Source organism: Arvicola amphibius, chromosome 6 (genome assembly GCF_903992535.2).
Source record: "Arvicola amphibius chromosome 6, mArvAmp1.2, whole genome shotgun sequence".
Taxonomy (NCBI): Eukaryota; Metazoa; Chordata; class Mammalia; order Rodentia; family Cricetidae; genus Arvicola; species Arvicola amphibius.
The window spans coordinates 141,100,495-141,123,801 of record NC_052052.2 but is presented as its reverse complement, the minus strand read 5'-3'; the positions used below and the strand labels follow the sequence as shown (position 1 = coordinate 141,123,801).

Genomic DNA, 23,307 nt, shown 5'->3' with positions numbered 1-23,307 from the left:
CTCCTCAGGCATTGACTCAAGTGCACAAACCCACATTTAGACACATTTATATTTACACTGATTTAAAAAAAAACTAGAAGGGCACCTCCTTGTTTCATTTGGTTTTATCAACAACTGAATGCTTACAGAGGAAGGTGTAAGCAAAGAGAAAGTAATGTAAGCAAGCAATATGGCTATCAGCTTAACCGATGTCTGTTGGATACATTGCATGGTTAGAAGGTCAGTGAGCCGAAGCAGCATTACTTTATTCATGGTTGTCTAGGGGGCTTTCTGACATGCAGTAGAAGAAACTTAAGGAAACGTATCCAGGCTGGTATTTAGAAAGTACAGTGGGATAGGGCAGAGAGCAGTCACTATGCAAAAAAGCCTCTAGATTAAGACAGTCTGTATTGAATAAAGATTGAGATCATATATGGGGGAACTGAGGAGTAATTCTGGCTCAAGGAAACATGTATTAAGGAAGTAGTATATGCAAGCCCTTTAATATAATTAAGAAATTGAGAGGCTTTGTTGTAGAAAAACATTCCACAAGGTGGTAAATGACTAAGGTAGTCTTGGGTAGAGTATGAATTTGTGTGGTCTTTGGCAGAGGCATTATGGCTCTCATACTCTACTGGGATTTAGGGGGTTGTAACGGAAACAGACAGAAGAAAGAGTGGACTTAAATATGAGAGAGTCTTGATGGCAATTCTAAACTTTATAGTAATAGTGGATCGTCTTTGTTTTTAATAGGAAAGTGAGAGAATATCCATATTCAGCAATACCAGCTGGGAACTAGGAATGAATACCACATGTAATAGCAATGTGCAGGGTAGCTAGAAAGAGTATGGCCAAGGAGTAGATTACAGTAGGGATGATAAGGGAGGAAGAGGATTATGTGTCGATTACCTAATATGTACCACAAACTGGCGTAATGTAGCAGCAGGCTGCTTGTTCGTCCTGGCCGCCCAGAACCAAAATAATCACACAGAAACTATATTAATTAAATCACTGCTTGGCCCATTAGCCCTAGCTTATTATTGACTAACTCTTACATTTTAATTTAACCCATCTCCATTAATCTATATATCGCCACGTGGCTGTGGCTTACCAGGTAAAGTTCTGACTCCACCTCCTTTCTCCCAGCATTCAGCTTATTTTTCCCCACCTAGCTTTGTTCCCCTATAGCTCTGCTATGGGCTCAAAGCAGTTCCTTTATTTATTAATGGTAATCACAGCACACAGAGTGAAATCCCACATCAGGGTAAGAATTAAGACTAACAAGGTTTTATAAGGATAAAGACTCTTGCTGAAATAGAGTCCCTACTGTCTAGAAATTTATAGGAAAGGGGAGAAATAGACATTTAATTAATAATAAAATCTAGTGTAAGGTAGTAGTAATACAAGTGAACAAAGTGATGAAGTGCAGACCAGCTCTTGGGAGACGGTGGTGATCAGGACAGACTTTATAACATCTAACACTGCAGAAGAGGAAACAGGCAAATACCTGGTTCTGGCTTCTCTGTCCTTCAGGCACCTTTACACTCTGCCGTAGACAAGCTTCTTGGGCATCCTTTTCTAGATGTGTGTGATTTTAAAGGTAAATTCCTGCTTTTCAAGCTGGGTTACTTTTGCTGAGGAGCGTAGTGAACATTTAAATCTTGCCTCTGCTGTTCACTGGTTCTGTGATTTTTGTACTTTTCAGTAAACGATTTCAGTCTCAGTCCTGAAAAAGAAACAGTACTGCTGACCTTATGGGACCAACTTAAATAATGCATTTGACACATTATTAGAGTGCCCAGTCCATGGCAGCTCATGACTCATTGATGCTGTCGGTGACAGCTGCCTGGTACCCAGCAAGCCCTGCACCTCTGCTGCTATGCTGTTTTGCTGCTGTTGAGGAGGACCAGAGCATAGTAATTGTTGCCTAGAGAAGAGCATGGAGGGGTGTCTTGATGTTACCTCTCAGGTACAAGGCAGTGATATGGGTGGACTTGACTTGTGTTTTTAGTAGTCTTCTCTGAAGTTATGGAAAGTATGAAAATAGTTGTAACAATATTGAGGGTGTATAGTGGGGTTTTCGATGACTTGCTAACAAGTCATGCTTCATCATTGACTGTAGTACTTTCTTAGAAATTTGTCCTTACGCGATTTTGTAGTGGGATCATCACAGACTATCTTTGCATGCACATTGTAGGTGATAGATGTGTGTGCTTTGTGTTGTTGACCAGTGTATTCTCTGGCACATTATGGCTCTTCTTGATTGTCAGTTTGACTATATCTGGAATGAGCTACTATCCAGAAGTGGAGGACACACCTCTGAGAAGTTTTCTGTTTGGTTTGAACTGGGTGAATCCACTTTTAGTCTGTACCTTTAAGATTGAAGACACACTCCTTTGATATGGATTTTGAGGCAGGAAGACATACCTTTAATATGGGCCATACTTCTGATGGAACTCTATAGAAGGACATAGAAGATGGAACTTTGGCTCTTTGCCTACTTGCCCTCGCCTTGCTAGCACATCCATTCCATCATGGCATTGGAGTCCACTTCTTTGGGATTCCAGCATGGAACAGAAGACTGACCGAGACATCCAATCTTATAGGACTGAGCAGCTACTGGATTCTTGAGCTTTCTGTTCACAGCTAGCCATTATTGGGTTAGCTGAATTGCAGCCTGTAAGTCATTTCAGTAAATCATATATCATATATATATATATGTATGTATATATACCTACATATACATGTGTATGTATATATGTATGTATATATACACACACATACATACACACACATATACATATATAGATTCATGAGTTCTGTGACTCAAGAGAAACCTGACTAGTACACCTTGCAAAATTTGAGTGAGAAGTGAACAGTTGTAGAGGTAGCTGGGGAGAGAAGTAAGCATGATGACTCCAGGGTGTCTGGCTTAGAGAACTAAATAGGTAGAGGTGTGATTAAACAAAGTGAAAAATTAGGAGTGTGGATTATGACCTGGAATTGATTAAGCTTAAGCATTGCTGCTTTGGAAGCTTGTCTGACTGCCTTTCCATCTCCAAACCAGATCATGTTCCTTGGTAATTATCTCAACCCCATCCTGTGCTTTTCCTTCATAGATTTTGTTGTGTTCATGTTCCTAATTACTGTGTTTAAAAATCTACCTTCTTGTTAGTGTTGGCGCTAGAGGAAATCCTATTTATATTTGACTATCTCAACACTTTCTTTTATTTTGTACCTAGTGCCTTTTTAAAAAAATATTTATTTATTTATTTATTTATTTATTATGTATACAATGTCTGTGTGTATGCCTGTAGGCCAGAAGAGGGCACCAGACCCCATTACAGATGGTTGTGAGCCACCATGTGGTTACTGGGAATTGAACTCAGGACCTTTGGAAGAACAGGCAGTGCTCTTAACCTCTGAGCCATCTCTCCAGCCCCTGTACCTAGTGTCTTAGTTAGGGTTTCTCCTGCTGTGAAGAGACACCATGATCATGGCAACTCTTATAAAGGGAAACATTTAATTAGGGTGGCTTGTATTTTCAGAGGTTTAGTCCATTATCATCATGGTGTGATATGGTGGCATGTAGGCAGACATGGTGCTGGAGAAGAAGGTGAACTTGACCTGTGGGCAACAGGAAGTTATCTGAGACATTGGGTGTGACTTGGACATATATGAGATCTCAAAGGCCACCCCCACAGGGACACACTTCCTCCGACAAGGCCATACCTACTTCAACAAAGCCACACCTCCTAATAGTGCCACTCCCTTTGAGCTTATGGGGGTCAGTTATTCAGACTAGCACATCTAAATTGATGGTAAATGTTCCCTGATCAGAGAAGCAAAAGTATTAAGAGATTAAAAACCTTAAATTTGAACTGTATTTGATGGTGATTACCTTTGCCTTTGAGAGAGACAGAGGTTGAGATCAAGGCTTAGGTCTCATCTACATAGTGAGATCCTTTCTCAAAAATAAGAACAACAAAACAGTGAAATTGTAAGTTTGTTGTGTCAGCAGTTTACATATGCAAGGTACTTGTCTGCACTCAGTTGGTAAGAATTCTGTGCTTGCTGCAGAGTGGGGAATTACGGTAACTGGAAAAAGTCTCAGTTGAGATTACTGATGAGAGAATGTGTAAATGGGTTATTTTTATTGCCTATATGAACTCATAGAATCTGTGACAGCATGCGCAAGTCCTGCACAAGCGTATGTCAGAATTCTAGAAATGTGTGTGGACACTGCTCAGAAAGGGGGAAAAGTCAGTTTTCTTCAGTGTGTGACAATAAGTCTACCAGTCACACTCTGAGGCAGGTTACATTCTCAGGAGCAGAACAACACAAAAGTACTCCATGGCTTTTTTGTTTTAGGAGAGAAAATATAAAGTTGGGTGGTTGAGGGTAAGGATCTGGGAGGAGTTGGGGGAGGGGAATGTATATGTGATCAAATATGACCATTTAAAAAATACTAAAATAATTTTTGTTGCATTTAGTTTGTGGGGTGTGTGTATGCAGGTGTGTGTTGGTGCATTTATGCCATGTTGTGTGTGTAAAGGAGGTCAGAGCACAGCTTGAAGGGATTTGTTTTCTTCATGCATCGGTCCTAGAAATTGAATGCTAGATAGTCACTGTTGGCTACAAGTTACCCAGGTAACCATCTTGCCAACTCACATTTTTTATTGGTCATCCAACCCCTTTACTCTGAAATATCTTTACCCTTTTAAAAGTTTTATTTATATGGGTGTATGTGCATGTATGTGGGCACATGTGTGCCACTGCATGTGTGTAGAGACCAGAAGACAGCCTTCAGAGTAGGCTCTCTTCTTTTACTATGTATGTTCTAGTAATTGAACTTCAGGCTTGGTAACAAGACCTTTTACCCAGTGAGCAATCTCACCAGCTCTATGTTTCAGGGCCAGGTGTGGTGGTGCAAAATTTTAACCCAGCACTTGGAAGACAGAGACAGGCAGATCTCTGTGAGTTCAAGGCCACCCTACTCCACATGAGTCCTCTAGGCCAGCCAGCCCTTGTACTGAAACCCTGTTTGAAAACAAAAAGAAAAAATCGACAAAACTAAACTCAAATTTTAATTTTATTTAATTAGCGTATAAAATATTAGGTTTCTTTATCCATTTTCATACTTATTTAGTTTTGACTGATGACTCTTCACAGCTTCCTCCTCCCCCCATTTTTCCATTCCCAGTAGTCCGCTTTTTACTTTCATATCTTGTGTTCTACTACCTTCTTTGATCCTCTCCTATGAAGTCTCTTTTTATGTCTCTCATGAACCCCTTTCTGGTTTCCTGGCTTCTATAATACTCCCACATAAATGCACATATATAAAAATTAAAAGCTAGAGTTCGCATGTAAAAGAGACCATGTGTTGTTTGTCTTTCTGAGTCAGAGTTATCTCATATAATACAATTTTCAGTTTCATTCATTTTCCTTGTTTGAGTCAAATTCCATTGTGTATTTGTACCACATTTTATAAAATGGGTTCATCTCTTGAGGGACCTTTAGGTTGATTCTGTTTCCTGGCTATTGTGAGTACAGAGGAGCAATAAGCATGGATGCTCAAGTGTCTCTGTGCTGTGTTATGGAGTCCTTTGGGCATATTCTGTGTTGTCCTTTTAGCCTATTTGAGAATGCTCCACAGGGATTTCCATAGTGACTACACCAGTTTACACTGTTATCAATAGTGAATAAGTGTTACCTTTTCCAATGTTCACGTCAGCACTGTTTTCTTGATGATAGACATTCTGACGGGTACAATGGAATCCCAGTGTAGCTGAACTTTCCAGATGGTAGAGGCAATTCTTTCTTTTGAGATTTCTATTCAGTTCTGTAGTCAATGCTTTGATTAGGTTGTTTTTTTGTTTTGTTTTGTTTTTTAAGTTCTTTGTGCAATCCAATTATTTTCTGTCTTGCTTATCGTGGGCAAAGATTGTCTTTATTTTGTAGCTTGTCCCTTCATTTGACCAACTATTTCCTTTGTCGTTTTTCCAGCGTTGACCATGTCTCCTGAGTGCCTGATTGTCCTATTCAGACAGTCCTTGCTATGTCAATATCTTGAAGTATTGGCCCTCCCTCACCCGCTGGGCAGTTCCAGAGCACCTATCACCTCTTAAGCTAAGGGCTTGATCCGTTTGGAATCGGTCTTTGTGCATGGCTAGAGATAAGGATCTAGGTTCATCTTGTGTGTAGACACGGAGTCTTCCTGGTTCTGTTTTTGAACAGGCTGGCTTTTCTTCCTTGAATGGTTTTGGCACCGTTGTTAGAAGTCAGAGGGCAGTAGTTGTGTAGGTTTACGTCTGATCTCTGCTCCGTGGATCTGTCTATTTTTGTCTCAGACCATATTGTTTGTCACAGTGACTGCAATGTGACTTGAAATATGCATTGTTCTTTTTTTGAGGATTGCTTTGGCTGTCTGAGGCCTTTTGGGCTTCCAAATTAATTTTAAGGTGAAGTCGTTTATTTCTGTGATAAATGATGTTAAAATTTTGATTGGAAATCTCTAGATTGCTTTTGCTTACTTGCATTTTGAATTGATTAGGAAGGATGGAATCTGCACTTTTGTTGGAGAGCAGGGTGAATTCTATATTTTAGTTAATGTGTGAAAAGTGACCTGGAGATACACAACCAGTATATTCCTTAAATATTCTTCAGTTGTTGTTGTTGTTGTTGTTGTTGTTTCGGTACACTTGAAATCACAATTCAATTCTTGCTCTGTCAGTAATTTTATACATAGCAAATGTTGTTTTTAAATTTTTTCTGTTATAAGGTATTAATATTTTTAATTCAAAGGAGGAAATTTGTGAGACAGAACTTGTGAGACAGAAAAGAGCATAAATATTTGTTACTTTGATGATGATGATGATAATTATATAAAACCTATGGCTTCATGCTCTGTGCTTGAAAACCCCAACGGTGGGTGGGGGTGCTGAAGAGATGGCTCAGAGGTTAAGAGCACTGGCTGCTCTTCCAGCAGTCCTGAATTCAATTCTCAGCAACCACATGGTGGCTCACAACCATCTGTAATGAGATCTGGTGCCCTCCTTCTGGCGTGCAGGCTGAACATTATATACATAATAAAACTTAAAAAAGAAAGGGAGGGAGGGAGGGAGGAAGGAAGGAAGGTAGGAAGGAAGGAAGGAAGGAAGGAACCCTTATGGTTCTGTAACCCAAATTAATTATGCTGATATTGTATATGTGTGTGTGTGTGTGTGTGTGTGCGTGCGTGTGTGCGTGTGTGTGTGCGTGCACGCGCACGAGTGTGTTCACACACATGCAAGCATTATTTGTCTGGTTGGTTGGTTTTTCGAGACAGGGTTTCTCTGAGTAGCCCTAGCAGTTCTGGAACTCATTTTGTAGGCCAGGCTGACCTTGAACTCTTCTGTTTTATTTTCTTATCATGTTTTTCTCTATTCAAACTTATTTTAACATTAGTCAGAGAAATAGGGCTTAAGGTGTATTTGGGTCACAGAAGAGAGACTTTAAAAATAGTTCATTAGCCAGGCCTGGTGGAGCTTGCCTTTAATTCCCCCACTCAGGAATCAGAGGCAGGCAGATCTCTGTGAGTTCAAGGCCAGCCTGGTCTACAAAACAAGTTCCAGGACAGCCAGGGCTGTTACACAGAGAAACTTGGTCTTGAACAACAAAAATAAACAAATAAATGTTATTGTGTACCACTACTTACATGTTGATTTTAATACAAGTTTAATTAAGAGTTTAGAGAAAATTCCCTTTTAATACTGTCTTCAAGATACCTATAATTTTCTATTAAAACTTCTAACATTGTATGACCTTGTTTTGATATACTATTTGCAGTTTGTTATAATTATTTTATAATTATTCCTTGCAGTGCTATTTCTTTATTTTCTTTTTTTTTAATGAAAAGCAGTGCGTTTATCTCATATGTTGCTTGAGTATTTGTTTACTTCTGCTGGACTCAGGTTTGCGTAACCTTCCAAAATTAGGAAAATGATTTGTCCTTGATCTTCATGCTTGATCAAGGAATCCAGTGGATGATTTGGTGATTGGTTGAAATGATTTAAAATGATTGAGGAGTAGTACTTGGGGCTGTGTAGAAAAAATGAGTGAGTAAAGAATTGAATCGCTGATGGGTGAGAGGGCTCAGTGGTAAAGGTGCTGCCAGACCTGACGACATGAGTGAGCCCAGTCTCTAGGACCCAGTTGGTGGAAGGAGAGCCTCTAACCTCCAGATGAGCATGCTGGCCTGTCCTCCCGTTTGTCAAATGTGCCAGGTGTAGTGACACTCTCTTAATCCTATTACTTAGTAGGCAGAGGTAGGTGAATTTTCATGAGTTTGAGACCATCCTGGTCTATGTAGTAAGTTCCAGGCCTAACTAGGGCTACATAGTGAGACCCCATCTCAAGAAACAAACAAAACCAAAAATGAACTGGGGAAATGTTTTCGCGGGTAAAAGCAGGAAGCAGAGGGCGTACATCTTGAACCATAAGCATGAAGCAGAGAAAGCAAACTAGAGATGGTGTAGTCTTTAAACTTTTAAAACCTTTCTTTCAATGGCATACTTCTCCTAAGCCTCTCCAAAATGCCCAGGACTATAGAAGACATCTCCTTCAAATCACCACACCTGTTGAGTCTGTGTTTGTATCTGTTGTTCACAAATAGATGTCACAAGTCCAGCAACAGTTGCTGGAAAGGCAGACCTTTCTCCACCAAATCACCTGTGTTGTTTTGTTAAAGATGAGTTTGTTGTATTATTGTGGGTCTGTTTTCCAGGACTCTGTTTTGATCCAGTGAGAAATAATTACAAGCTCGTTCTTTTTAAACTTTGAACCTTGTTGCAAATCGCAGCTTTAAGCAGTGTTAGTGTTTGAAAAGCCCCCAGGTCCTATGAGTAGCTATTGTTTATTTCGGCAATTCTCTCAAGTCCTTGCTTTAATCTGAAAAGTACATTGTCTCTTGCTCTTTATCTTTTAATAACCCAACTTGGCTTCATACTGACTCATTCTGAAATTATTTTTAAGATCTAGCCACCCCGGAGGTCCCAGTGGGATTGCTGCTTAGGCTGACTCCTCCAGTGTGACCCTGTGGTAGCCTGCTGTCTTGTGCTGCTTAGATATTGTATACTAACTTTTGTATGTGTATCTACTTTAAAAACAAAAAAGAAAACAAACTATCATTTTTCATTTTACATACCTTATAATGTGTTGCTGGTTAGGTCCAAGGCCTCTGGCTTCTGGTACATTATCAAAACTGGACCCTCATTCATTGAAACTCCTCTCAGGTATCCTGCAGTTACCTTGAGTCATGGAGATTCTGTGGCAGGACCAGTCCCTTCTCAAGCTTCAGCAGGTCATATGGATGGGATAGATGTTAGGGAGTGCCAGCTTAAAGCCCTGAGAATATGTGTCTGGGTGGTATCTGAGTTGGTCTGAGAGACCACTCACCTCAGACAAGGAGCAGAGTCAGGTCTCCCATGCCCGTGCGGGAAGTAGATAACCCCCCAGATAACCCAGGGTCTATGAGGGGCATGGGGAGCTCTGCACTTCCCTCACACCTGCATACATGGTTTGCATGGGCCCCTGTGGTAACATAGGCAACAGACATGGACACAGACCCTAGCTGTGGCAGGACCACAGACCCAGACATGGCCAGCAGCAGCATCATGGTCCCTGGTGTTGGCCTAGACACTAGACAGTCATATGGCCTTTGAAAATAGGAGCCACGGACCTCAACACAGACCCCAGCAGTGATAAGACCACAGACCCAGACATTGGCCCCCTACCACCACTCCAGCCTTGTATATCAATATGGCCCCAGGTGGCAGCTCAGGCCACCCTGATCTATATGGCCCAGACCACAGACCCAGATATGGCCTTCTACCACAACTCCAGCCCTGACGGATATCAATATGGTCCCAGGTGGCAGCTCAGGCCACCCTGATGTATATGGCCCTGACCACAGCATAACCCTCAGGCCCCAACATGGCTTCAGGTGTTGGCCCAAACCCCAGGCATCTGCATTACCTTCAGTGCTAGCTGGAGTTACCCAGACATGGCCCTTGGCAGCACCTTGGACCCAACCAACGCTGTGGCCAAGGGTGACAGTGCAGACCACTCAGGTCGGCTGGTCCTGGCAGCAGCACATCCCTCGGACCCCAACATGGCCAGAGTTAGTGGCCCAGAAGCCAGGCATTCTTGTGGCCTTTGATGGCAACACGGGTCATGGACGTCAACACAGATCTCAGCTCTGATAGGACCATGGATCCAGAATGGTCCGTGGCAGCATGCCAAGCCCAGATGTCACTATGGCCTAGGGTGGCAGTGCAGGGAGGGCAGTCAGATATGTATGGCCCCAATAGCAGCATGATCCTGGCTTCGGCTTGGGCCCAGTCAGCACCTGTGGGCCACAGATAAGGCCACAGAATTTTATAGTCACTTCTCTGTGTTTAATCAGATAGAAGACAAATTATTAAAAATGCATTTACATAATTTTCTATATATTTAAGATTTTTTTATATTTTTATTTGTATGTGTATTTGTGTTTATGTGTGTGTGAGCACAAGTGCCACAGCACGTGGGAGTGGGTTCTTTCCTTCAACTTGTTGATTCCAGAGATTGAACTCAGAGGTTAGTCTTGGCGGCCAAGTACCTTTCTCTACTGAACTACCTTGCCCACCCCTGTTATTATTTCTTGTAATATATAATGCTAACAACATGTTCTCTCAGTTTTTGTTGGAAAACTTTTTAATTTCTCCTTTTTAAAAGTATAGTTTAGCGGAATATAAAATTATTGGTTTGCATTCTTTTTCTTCCAGCAGTTTGAGTACATTCTCCCACTGGAAGCTGGCATCCATAGTTTGGTTAAAGTCTACTCTTACTCCCTTTAGGTTAAATTACAGTAATTGCTTAAAACAATAACAGTTGTGTGGAAGTAATAACATGAAGACATGAGACATGATGAGAATAGCAAAACAAAGCGTGAGGAAGTAAATAGGCTTTTCAAAGTTATGTCTTACATTATCAGAATGTGATAAAAACATTAACTTGAAGTAATATATGAAAGATACATTTTTAAATTTATAAGATTTAAAACTTAGTAGTAGTCAAAAAAATTAAAAAGAAAAATGTTGCCAGGTGGTGGTGGTGCACGCCTTAATCCCAGCAGCACTTGGGAGGCAGAGGCAGGTGGATCTCTGTGAGTTTGAGGCCAGCTGGTATACAAGAGCTAGTTCCAGGCCAGCTAGTACTGTTACACAGAGAAATCCTGTCTCAAAAAACAAACAAACAAACAAACAATAAAGGAAGGAAGGAAGGAAAGAAAGAAATAGGTAAATGGAAGGGGGAATAGAGAACAGATGCTGAGATAATAGGCATATATCTTTAAGTCTGCTAGTTTCTGGTATGCAGTGTTGGGCACAACTATAACTTAATTAAAAATACTTAAGAATTAATAATTTGAAATTTTCTGTCTTGAAATATTCATCTGAAGAAATCTTTGACTGTTACTTTTCATAAACATGTAGTGCCAGAACAATAAATTTCTTGCTCGTCAATATAAGCAAATTTTACTACCATTGAGTTTCTGCCTTTTCTACTACACAGCACCCTGAACATTTATCAACTGTTCGGTTATCTGTGTGTTATGAGTCAAACCCAGCTATACCCGTGTTTGCAAACTTCCTTCTGCCGGGTAACTTTCCTCCCATGGCTGCACAGAAACTTTTAAGCTGTAGCCCTGTGTCTTAGTCAGAGTTCTGTTGCTGTGTGAAGAGACACCTTGACCATGGCGATTCTTATAAAGGATTAGTCCCTTATTGGCATGGTGGGACTTGGCAGTACACCGACAGATGTGGTTCTAGAGAAGGAGCAGAGAGTTCTACATCTGGATAGGCAAGCAGCAGAGAGAAACTCTGGGCCTGGCCTGAGCACCTGAAACCTCAAAGCCCACCCCCAGTGACACAGTTTCTTCAACAAAGCCACACCTTTAGTGCCACTCCCTGTGAGCCTATGGGGGCCATTTTCATCCATACCACCATACCCTGTGACACTTGCTTTTTACCTAAATATCAAACTGTTTTCAAGATAAAGTGTCTAATTTATTGTAGTTTATAAATTTTTTGTTTTGTTTTGTGTTTTTCAAGACAGGGTTTCTCTGTAGCTTTGGGGCCTGTCCTGGAATTCACTCTGTAAACCAGGCTGGCCTTGAACTCACAGAGATCTGCCTGCCTCTGCCTCCTGAGTACTGGGATTAAAAGCATGTGCCACCATTGCCCAGAGTATTTTATAATTTTAACACATGGAAAATCATGTTTTTTTTAATGTATGGCAAAGGTTTTGCATGCCATATCTCATTTTTTCCTATAAGATTTTTTAAAATGTTGTTTTTGTTTGCTTTTTATATGTATGGATGTTTTTACCTACATCTATGTTTGTGTGCTGTGTACATGCAGTACTTACTTGCAGAGGCCAGAAGAAGGTGTTGGTTCCCCTGGAACTGGAGTTACAGATCAGTTATAAGCTCTGGGTGTTGGGCATTGAACAGGTTCCTCTGCACTGAGGTATCTCTTCAGTCCCAGCCCTTTAGTTCTTATTCTGCAATTTCAGATAGTGTGTAGTTTTTAAGAACGCATATCATGGTATAGAAGTGATGGTAATTGCTTTATCTCACATCCCATTTCCTTGTTCTTTCTTTGATTCATTTTTTCTGATGTTTTTCAAGATAAATTTAACCCCTTATAACTGTCATGCATATATAATTAGCTGTAGTGGTTGGCTTTGTTAGCTTAACACATGTGACATGGTAGGCACATGTCTGTTTCTCCTAGTGAAATTTCATGGTGCCTTTGTTATGCTTTTGTCTGCTGTAAATAGTAACTTTGGGTCTTGTGTAATGATATCTCACTGAAGTTAGAATTTGCCTATTCTTGATGACTAGTAGCACAAAATAGTGTTCATGCCAGTGGGTATTTGCAGTGAGAACAACTGTGTTTTTTCCCCTACCATATGACTCTTTGTATTTATTTAAAAATTTATTTTCTTTGAATCTACAATTTTTTGTCTTTCCAAGTTTGGAAAATTGTTGTGAATTATTTTTTCTGCTCCATTCCTTTTCTTTCTGGTGCTCTGGTTTACATGTATGTTAGATGTTTTAATACTGTTCCAAGCACATCCTCCCACCTCTAGGTTCCCCCCCCCCCCCCCATTTTAAGATCTGTGGTCAGGTTTATGTACATTGCCATCTTCTATCTTGCTATTAATCATACCAGGAAATAGTCGTTATTTTTGGCTCCAGGATTTGGTTTATTTTAGTCTGTTAATCTGTTGTTTAGGCTGCTATAATAAACTACCTTATACTGGGTAATTTATTTTGTAAAAACATTTATTAAAATTATGGAGTCTGAGAAGTCAGAGATCTGGGCATCAGTAAGTTTGGTCTCTGGTGAGAGTTCTTCATAGATAGTTCTGTGTGTCCTCTTTTGGTCAAGGTGTAAAACCCTGAGACACGGGTTTTACAGGCACTGACCCTATTCCTAAGGGGAGAGCTTCTGTGATCTAATCACTACTCAAAGGCCCTACCTCTCTCATACCATCCCATTGGAAAGTACAATCAGACGCTCCCAGTTCTTGTTCTTTTCTTCTTCCTGAGACTTCCTATTTTTCCTTTAAAACAAGCTGTCTTTCTTCCTTTTTCATCCTGAGCATGTTAACAGCTGGTTTGATTTCTGTGTGTGCCAATCGTATTTTCCTGTTTGTTTTTCCTGTTTTTCTTTTCTTTTTCTTTTTTTTTCTTTTTTTTCTTTTTTTTCTTTTTTTTTTTTGGTCAAGTCTTTGTTATAGCTGGGAAATTGTGCAAAATATAGATTTAAAAAATCTCAATAACATTTAGTTTCTGATGATATGTGATATGTATTTTTTGTTTCTTTTTTCTGTGCTGATGATTGCTTTGGCCCATGCGTTCATTTTTTTTCTGCTGAAATACATCCTTAAAACATTCTTTGATAAAGTCTATTTTTAGTAAATGATTAGTTTTTACATGCTTTGATTTTCTCCTTTTCTTCTCAGTCTTACTGCTTTCCTTGGACATTCAAGTTTGAGGTTGGCAGTTACTACCACCAATAATTTGACCTGTACCCACCACTGCTTTTTGTCATTAGTTGTTAGGAGTGGATGTCCAGTAACAAATATCACTTGTTGGTTAGTGCCTCTCCTCCCTAGTAGCTTTTTGCATTGCATCTTCCATTGATTTTCTAAATGTAAATTAATGTTTAACCTTCTTAAATGGTGTACATTTTTATTTCAACAATACACTTTTTAAGTCTGGTAAACTACTAGATAAATGATCTCAGCAAAGAGAGTGTTCCACTGTTTGTTTCTTTTTTTTTCTCTAGTGATTATGGATTTTCCTTCCTTATAAAAATCCCTATTTACTAACAAAAGTAAGATGCTGCCAGGTTCATAAGGTGGGTCATAGCTCAGTGGGTAAAAAGCACTTATGCAAAGATTGGCAGCTTCAATTGGATCTCCTGAGGAGTGGGAGGAGAGAACCAGTAGTGTGAAGTTTTCGTCTGACTTATACATGTGTGCCCTCTCACCCCCACGCTAATGATCAACAAGTACATGCTGCTGTTCATTGAGTTGCATCACCCATAATAAAATCATGGTACTGTTAATTTTGTTTTATATTTTAGAATTTTGTGGCCTCATTTTTATTAGGAAGCTTAATATTTATCTTTTTCATCTATTTTCTGTGCAGATTAGCATTTTTATTTTTATTTTATTTTATTTATTGTACTCGTTCCAACTCCTTGGACCTGAGTCTAAAGAGGGGAGGTTTTCTACCTTCCTAATGCAGTTCAATACAGTTAATACTTTAATCTAGTTCAGGTTGTGGTGGCCCCCAACCATAAAATTATTTTTTTGCTACTTTATAACTATAATTTGTTCGTTATGAATCATAATGTAAACATCTGATATGCAACCCCTGTGAAAGAGTAATTCAACCCCCAAAGGGGTCAGAACCCCCTAGGTGGAGGAGACCCACTGGTCTAGAATTCCTTTTAGAGTTTCTAGGTCTTCTGTGGGATGTGGGAGGAGTGTTGCTGATTCGGCGACTGATCGTTAAGAACTAGTCTAGATCATTGTCCAGAATTTCCCTCCTTCTCTCTTGCCTTCTACCCAGACTGTGAAGTCTTCTAAGCTCAGGGAACAGGTGGTATCCTGTTTTCTTAACTTCCTTAGTATGAGAGGGGTGTGGTCCAGTCTGTAATTAAGCATCAGGCTTGGCGAATGCTGCTTGTGCTGACTAGTTGTTTTGGAACTAGAAGGAGCCTTAACTGAGGGATTGCCTCCATCAGTTGTCTCGTAGGCAAGTGAGTCTGTTGGGCATTTTATTAATTGTTATTAACTATTGATGCTGCTGTGAAGGGACCTACCTAGCCAACTCCCACTGGGGATGATACCACCCCTGAGCCGGTGGTCCTGGGGTATATAAGACAGCAGATTGAGCAAGCCACGGGAGAGCCAAGTCAGTAAGCAGTATTTCTCCATGGCTTCTGCTTTAGTTCCTGCCCCAGCTTTCCTTTGTGATGGAGTAATTACATGAAGTGTAATGTAAAATAAACCCTTTCTGCCTAAAGTTGGTTTAGGTCATAGTATTTGTGGAGAGCAAATCAGGATGTTAAGTTTTCCTGGGTTGATGAGATGACACATCAAGTCAGGGTGCTTGCTGACAGTTCTGAATACCTAAGTTCATGACCAAAGATCCACATGGTAGAAGGAAAGAGCTAACTCCTTCATGTTGTCTTTTAACGTCTACCTGCACACACAAAGATACATAAAAATAAATGTATAAGTGAAACTCTTGTAGAACATTTACTTTGGTTTGTAACTGGAGGTTTCTCTCTCGCCTGCCAGTTCCCCAATAACCACTCTGAGGCTGATATTAATTACAAACTGTTTGGCTGATGGCTTAGGCTTCTTACTGACTAGCTTTACATATAAATTAACCCATTTCTAATCATCTGTATATCACCACATGGCCTCGTGTTAACCTCACATCTTCTTTGGCAACTTCTCGTGTCTCCCAGACTCTGCCTTCTTTTTCCCTGTATTTTTCTTTGTATTTCCTGCCTAGCTATATTCTGTCCTGCCAAAGGTCAAAGCAGCTTCCTTATTAACCCGGTAATAAAACATATTTACAGCATACAGAGGGGCATCCCCCATCATTGGTTAGTTGTTTTTTTTTTTTTTTAAGGTATATACATATGTGTGTATGTATTCACCTTGGCTATGAGTGGGATTATTTCCCTGATAGCTTTCTTGGTATAGGAAGGCTACTTGGTTTTGTATGTTAATTTTGTATCTTGCCACTTTTCAGAGTTTATCAGTTCTAAGTCTTCTGCTGGAGTCTTTAGGGTCTTTCTTTCATATTCATACATAAATTATACTTTGCAAATAAGGATAGATTGACTTCTTCCCTATTTGTGTCCATTTTGTTTAATTTTTGTCTTACTCTCTTGCTAAGACTTCCAGTACCATATTGAATAAGAGTGAGGTGAGGAAAAGATAGCTTTGTCTTACTCTTGGTTTTAGTGGAAATGCTTTTGAGTCTTTTACACCATTTAGTATAATGTTGTCTATAGGTTTACTATACATAGTATTTACTGTGATGTGTTAAATTCTTTATACTCGCAGTTTCTTCAAGACTTTTATCATGAAACAGTACCTTCAGAAGCCTTTCTCCCTTTTTTGGGATGACCATGTAGATTTCTGTCCTTGTCCATTTATATAATTTGTAATGTTTATTATAACAGCCATCCCTGTGTCTCTGGAATTAAGCCACCTTGATCATGATAATCTCCTTGGTGTTTTCTCAAACTCAGTTTGTAAATATTTTCCTGTTTTTTTTCCCTTTCCTTCCTCTCTCCTTCCCCCACCCGCCCCCTTTTTTTGTATCTTTATTAGTTACGTTCTGTTACTGTGAAGACACCAAGAAGAAGGCAGCCCTTTAGAAAGCCTTTGCTTAGTTTCATAAGTTGGTCCATTATCATCATGGCAAGGAGTATGGTTGCATATATGGTGCTGGAGAAGTAGCTAAGAGTTTTACATCCTGATCCGCAAGCAGGTCAGCAGAGTAGACTGGGCCTGGCGTAGACTTTTGAAATCTCAAAGCCCATCCCCAGTGACAAACTTCTGCCAACAAGGCCTTACTTCTGAATCTTTCTAATCCTTTGAAAGAGTTTCACTCTTTGGTGACTAAGCATTCAAGTATATGAGCCTATTGGGCTCATTCTTCAAACCACCACATATGTCTGTCAGAGAGACTGGCCTGTAGCATGATTAATAAAAACCCAGAGACAGAAATTGGGGTTCATTCTGAAGGTCGGAAAAGCAAAACAACTAGTCACTGGCTCTTACCTCTACCTCAGTCTGAAATGGCCATCCAGCCTCCAGGAATCTCAGAATGAGACTGTGAGTCAGAGCTGTCTCCTCCCGTTTTATATTTCTCTCTAGGGCTGGGATTAAAGGTGTGCACCACTACTGCCCGTTTCTTTGGCAAACTAATGTGACTACTGGGATTAAAGGTGTGTCACCACTGCCTGGTCTGTAAGGCTGAGAGTGTGGCTGTTTCACTTTGAACTTCCGGCAAGCTTTATTTATTAAACTACAAATGAAATATCACTACATTGGCTTTAGTTTTGTTTTTTAATGTCTTTATCTGTTACTGGTGTCAATTTATACTGGCTTTATAATAAGTTGATACTGTTCTGTCCCTTCCTATTTTATGTGAGAGTTTGGGAAACATTTGTTTTCAAAGTTTCTGTAAAATTCAGCTGTCAATCTATTTGGATTTAGACTTTGATTAGTTAAGTTTTTTTTTTTTTAAGCTAAGCAATTGTGACGTTTATTTATAATGGTAGTGTGTGATGGTCAGAATAGTTTATGGGTAGTTAGCTTTTTGCTCCTTTATGGGGTCCCAGCACCTTTACCTGGTGAGACATCTCACTAATTGGGATTTTTGTTTTGTTGTTTAATTGCTGTTTCTATTTCACTACTTATAGATCTGTTTGAAATATTCATCTTCTTTTGGTTTTATTTTGGTAGGTCATACATGTTTAGAAGAAATTATTCCTTTTCTTTTAGATTTCCAATTTAGTAGACTGTGTATAATATTTTTAAAGTTTGTCATTGTTCCCTTTTGAACTACATCGGTATATGTTGTAAAGGTTTCCTTTTCATTTCTCATTTTTAAAACTGGGCCTTTTTTCTTTTGGTTAGCTTGGTCAAGGGTTAACAAATCTTAATCTTTTCAAAGAAGTAACTTGGCATTAGTGATGTGTCTTATCATTATTTTCTAACTCATCAATTTCAGTTCTGATCTTATTTCTTTCCACTTACTGATGGTAGGTTTTTTCTTGTTCTTGTTTTTCCAAAGCCCTAAGGTATATCATGAAGTTATTTGATCTCTCAGATTTCTTCTTATTGGCACTTAGAATGTAGTATTGGCACTTTGTGTATATGGAGGTCAGAGGACAACTTCTGAAAGGCCATCACTGTGTGGATCCTGAAGTCTGAACTCAGGTTATCATGCTTGGCTGTGGGTGTCATCTCACCTACTGAGCCGTCTCTCCAGTCCTTACTAATATTTTTAATGTGCTTATGAGTGATTACTGTAGTTTGCTGGGGATCTAGGTTTTTTTGCTTTTAATAGTGCTCCTTGTTGCTATGGAATACACTGTAATAACATTTCCGTGACTACCTTACTTAGGAGCTTCAGTTTGGGCTTGGTTCTGATTATGTTTTAGAGTGTGTAGTGATTTGTCTGTATCTGACTGTAATAACCTGCCTTTCCTTTGTTCTCCAACAGCTACATGGGAATTGGTCTTTCTGCTCAAGGTGTGAACATGAATAGACTACCAGGTACACTTGCAAGTGAATTACAGTGTTATTAGAGCATTAGGACTGACATGTCTGGTTAAAATTTTTAAACGATACTGGGTTGTTGTTTTAATTAATCACTTATATTATGAATTCTAAGTGGAAGTTGAGTGGAGTTTAAATATATTTAAATTTCATGTTCTTTTGTAGAACATACATAGCATAATATCTGTGCTTTGTTTTTCTGTTATTGTTTTGTCCTTTTTAACTTTATATACTTGTATCAACCACTTGAAACATTTTAATTTGACTGGTTCTGTTGTCACCAGTCACATCCTGACCTTTAATCTTTAAAGTGAGTTGTGTGACCTTGTAAGAGTATAGATAAATGACAGACGTGAGTTCAGGAGTGTGCAGACAGAAGGAATTGATTCTGTTTCCTGATGTTAAAAGTCAGTAGTAGAGGAAATTTTTTTAATGTAAAATACAAACTGACCTATACAAAAGTACAGGAAATACACTGAGACATGAACATATCAAGCCAGTACTGCTGCCATCTAATTATATTCTTATGTAACTTGATGCGCTTTCATTGTGTGCTTTTGTTAAAAGTTAAGAGGGCTTAAGTGAGGTCTTAATTATAAGAATGTGTGTAAAGAGATCAAAGATTACATGACTTTTACATATGGATCACAGCTTTGAGAAATTGTGGCAAATGAGAATTAAAATCTAGGGCCGGAGAGATGGCTCAGTGGTTAAGAGCATTGCCTGCTCTTCCAAAGGTCCTGAGTTCAATTCCTGGCAACCATATTGTGGCTCACAACCATCTGTAATGAGGTCTGGAACCCTCTTCTGGCCTGCAGGCATACACACAGACAGAATATTGTATACATAATCAATCAATAAATGTTTTTTTAAAAAAGAAAATTATAATCTATTTTACATTAAAGTTTGTGTGTTATTCATATTAGAGCAAAAATTTTTTGCTATATTAGCTAAAGAAGTAATTCATGGAATACATGCCCCCACTGTGACTGCTGTGTTTATATGTTCATGTTCCTGGTATGAATCCTTTCTCTTCAGTACTTCTTTTTAGTGTTCTGGGTAGTGAGTTTATTTTCCTTAATGCTTTAGACAACATTTTAATGTACTGGACCTGTCTCTCTAGGTTGGGATAAACATTCATATGGTTACCATGGGGATGATGGACATTCGTTTTGTTCTTCTGGAACTGGACAACCGTATGGACCAACTTTTACAACTGGTGATGTCATTGGCTGTTGTGTTAATCTTATCAACAATACCTGCTTTTACACGAAGAATGGACATAGTTTAGGTACTGAGATGTTGTATTGCATGCAAAATGACCAAATATTGTGATTGTTTTACTAGTGCTTGATGGTTATGTTTATTATGTGGTTCTGTTTGATGAACAGATAGATGCCTTTTTATTCTGTTTATATGGATGTTAAGGAAGTGATAAAAATTCATATCCTGTGAAGGCTAACAACTTATCTTATGTACAGACGTAACAATAGAAGTGCTGCTTAGTATTGAGCCATTCATTCTAGTGATAGAAATTCGAACTTTGGTTTGAAAAAATTCTTTACTAGTTATCCAGTTCTCTAGTACAATAGTATCAGTTCTAAGAATAGTGTAGGCAAATAGTTAAAAGAAGTGAACAACTCAGTATTTCTAGCAAAAGATCAGAATGAACATAGTTAAATTAGATAGATATGCTAATGGTGACTGCTGAAGGATGGTGTCTGAGATACTTTTTGGCACAGGACAATTAAATATATAACAGAAACAAAAGACCCGGGCTAAAGTGTGTTAATGGAACAAAGAAACATTGCAAGAATAATATGAAATTAAAGACTAGCTGAATTAGGTATGCTCATTAGCATTGTGTGTAGTTATTAGTTTTTTTCCCTTAAAAATGTATTTTTATTTTATTTATGGGTACACATGGACATGTTTGTATGAATGAACACCATGTATGCGTGGGTGCTGGAGGAGGCCGAATGAAGGCATGGGATCTACTGAAGCTGGAGGTACTAGTGGTGTGAGCTGCCCAGTGTGGGTGCTGGGACCTGAACTTAGATCTTCTGGAAGAGCAGGAAGAGTTCTTAACTGCTGAGCCATCTCTCCAGCCTTCATTTCTGTTTAAATTGCAAGAAATAGGAAAGCTAGTAAGACTAACATTTTTTTTTCTTTTTCTTTTTTCTTTTTTTGGTTTTTCGAGACAGGGTTTCTCTGCAGCTTTTTTAGAGCCTGTACTGGAACTAGCTCTTGTAGACCAGGCTGGCCTCGAAACATTTTTAAAACCTTACATTTTTACCATTGGGAAATTTAATATGCTCATAGCAGATTATTTCTAATGGGCTCAAGTGAAGAGAAGCAAAAACTAAATAACCTTAGAGGGCATAAATAGCTTTACTTGGGGATAGTAGTTTGAAAGGCGTCGTCTTATCTATAATGGAATTTCTTAAATGACAAACATTTGTGTTCTATTACATAGAAGAGAATTCTGAACCTCAGTGTGCACTGCAGCAGTTTTCTGTAGAGCCCAGCACAACCCATGGGCAAAGGCTTTGCATTTCTCTCCAGCTTCAGATTTTCACTTAGAAATTTTTTTTTAAATTCTGAAGAACCTCTTTTTTTTTTTTTTTTTTTTTTTTTAAATATGACTTAAAAGTTGTTACAGGTCTATCAAAAAAAGTCTTATTCTCATCCATGTATCATGTTAATGACCCCATGCAGATTATATGATAATACTAGTCTTGTTCTGGCTGCTTAAACTGTTTAAGATCTTAAACTTAAGGGAAGTCTGCTTTTAGATTTGACAGCTCAAAAATGCAAAACAAGACATTTTTAGAAAACCACAATTAGTCTTTTTAACACTAATTTTTTAAACTTTTCAGAGAAGAAATTTTATTTTGGGAGATGGGAAGATCACAGGTGATGTGATTTTTTTTCCTATTAGATTTTCACAAACATTTAAATCAAACCTTTTCATTGAATAAGAAAGCCATTTTAAAAGGTAAGATGCTTAAGAAAAGGGTACCTAATGATGGAATTATGTTCTAATTTTCTGTAAATTTGAAATGTTTGATGGTGTGCATAAATCTAATAAATTTTGAGCATATAGGTAGTGTAAAAATGGTTAATCAGGTCCTTTCAGTCAGTCTTGACTGTTTTTGACTCTTGGCTCCTTTGCTGTGTGACCTCAGGCAACTTGCTGAACATTTCTAAGTTCATTTAAAAAAAAAAAAAAAAAAAAAAAAAAACATTACCTGTAACACATCAGTGTTTAGAACCGCAGTAAGTTCTTCAGGGAAAACTGAAATGATATCTGCAAAGTTATAGTTGCTGAGCACCTCTGTTTGGCTGGGGTGCCAGGGCTGCAGAGGTGACACTGGTGAACAAGTTGTTCCTGTGAACGGAACCTCTCTAGAATTGACGGCCAAAGCTGCCTCCTGCCTGTTCTAATCAAAGCTGCTCTTGAACACAGCTCCACCCGTTCATTTACATGTTCCCCATGGCTATAGTAGCGGAGTTGGAGAGTGGTGAAAAGCAGGAAGTATTAACTAACTGGTGGACAGCTCCCAGGAAAGGGCCTCAGGATTTTGGTCTGGACTCGAGTCTAGAAGATCAAATACTGCTCAGCTCCTGACCCATCTCTTGCCAAAGGGAATCTGCAGAGGGGACTTCTACAGTAAAGCTAGTGGATTAGTTTTCAAAATGTACAAAGAGAAATGGAGAACTTTTTATTTTGAAAATTAAGAGACGTTTAAGTATAGAACTTTACTAACTTGAAAAAATTTAATGTATTTTCTTATCAAGCATCATTTGTTAGCTGAAGATAACATTTTAGAAAGCTTCTTGACAAGTCAGGAACTTGAAAAATAAAGTTTAAATAGTTGTTCCAGTTTCTTTATAGGCACCTTTTTGTGGCCTGAACCACAGATGCTGTGGATGCTTACTTGGCAAATGTCTGAACTTGTTGAACTCTGTAACTAATTTGGATTTTTTTTATTAGCATTCCTGATAAGAAACAAAAACTTTAGCAATTATTGACAAGATTTTTTTGGTAAAAAATGTAAATTTGGACAGATTTATTATAAATATATATCTTTGAGAAAAATAATTAGGCTTATATTATAAAAATATTAAAAATGAGATAGTCATGTTTTGCTAAAATGTTCTCTTAATTTCTGTATTGTTTAATTTTCTGATAATTTTGGTATAAATTTTTATATTTAGCTCCCAACCACTATAAATGAACCTAAATATAGTCAAAATATTTTGTATGGAATTACAAAAACAAAATACCTTCCAGCTTTGCTTTCTTTTTGACAGATGAACACAGTTTACTTATTGGTAAAAGTCATAGAGGCAGAGATTTATCGACCACAAAGCATTATTTTTACATTAAAATATATAATGACTATATTGTTA

At 38.6% G+C, this 23,307-nt stretch overlaps 1 protein-coding gene across 1 annotated transcript in view; it reads left to right on the top strand.

Moving 5' to 3' along the window:
• Nucleotides 1–23,307, top strand: part of Ranbp9 (RAN binding protein 9) — an 80,020-nt gene that overhangs the window by 21,381 nt on the left and 35,332 nt on the right. Inside the window, 2 exon segments of the mRNA XM_038332841.1 lie at nucleotides 18,836–18,888; nucleotides 20,015–20,182. Coding sequence (XP_038188769.1) covers nucleotides 18,836–18,888; nucleotides 20,015–20,182 — 221 coding nt within the window.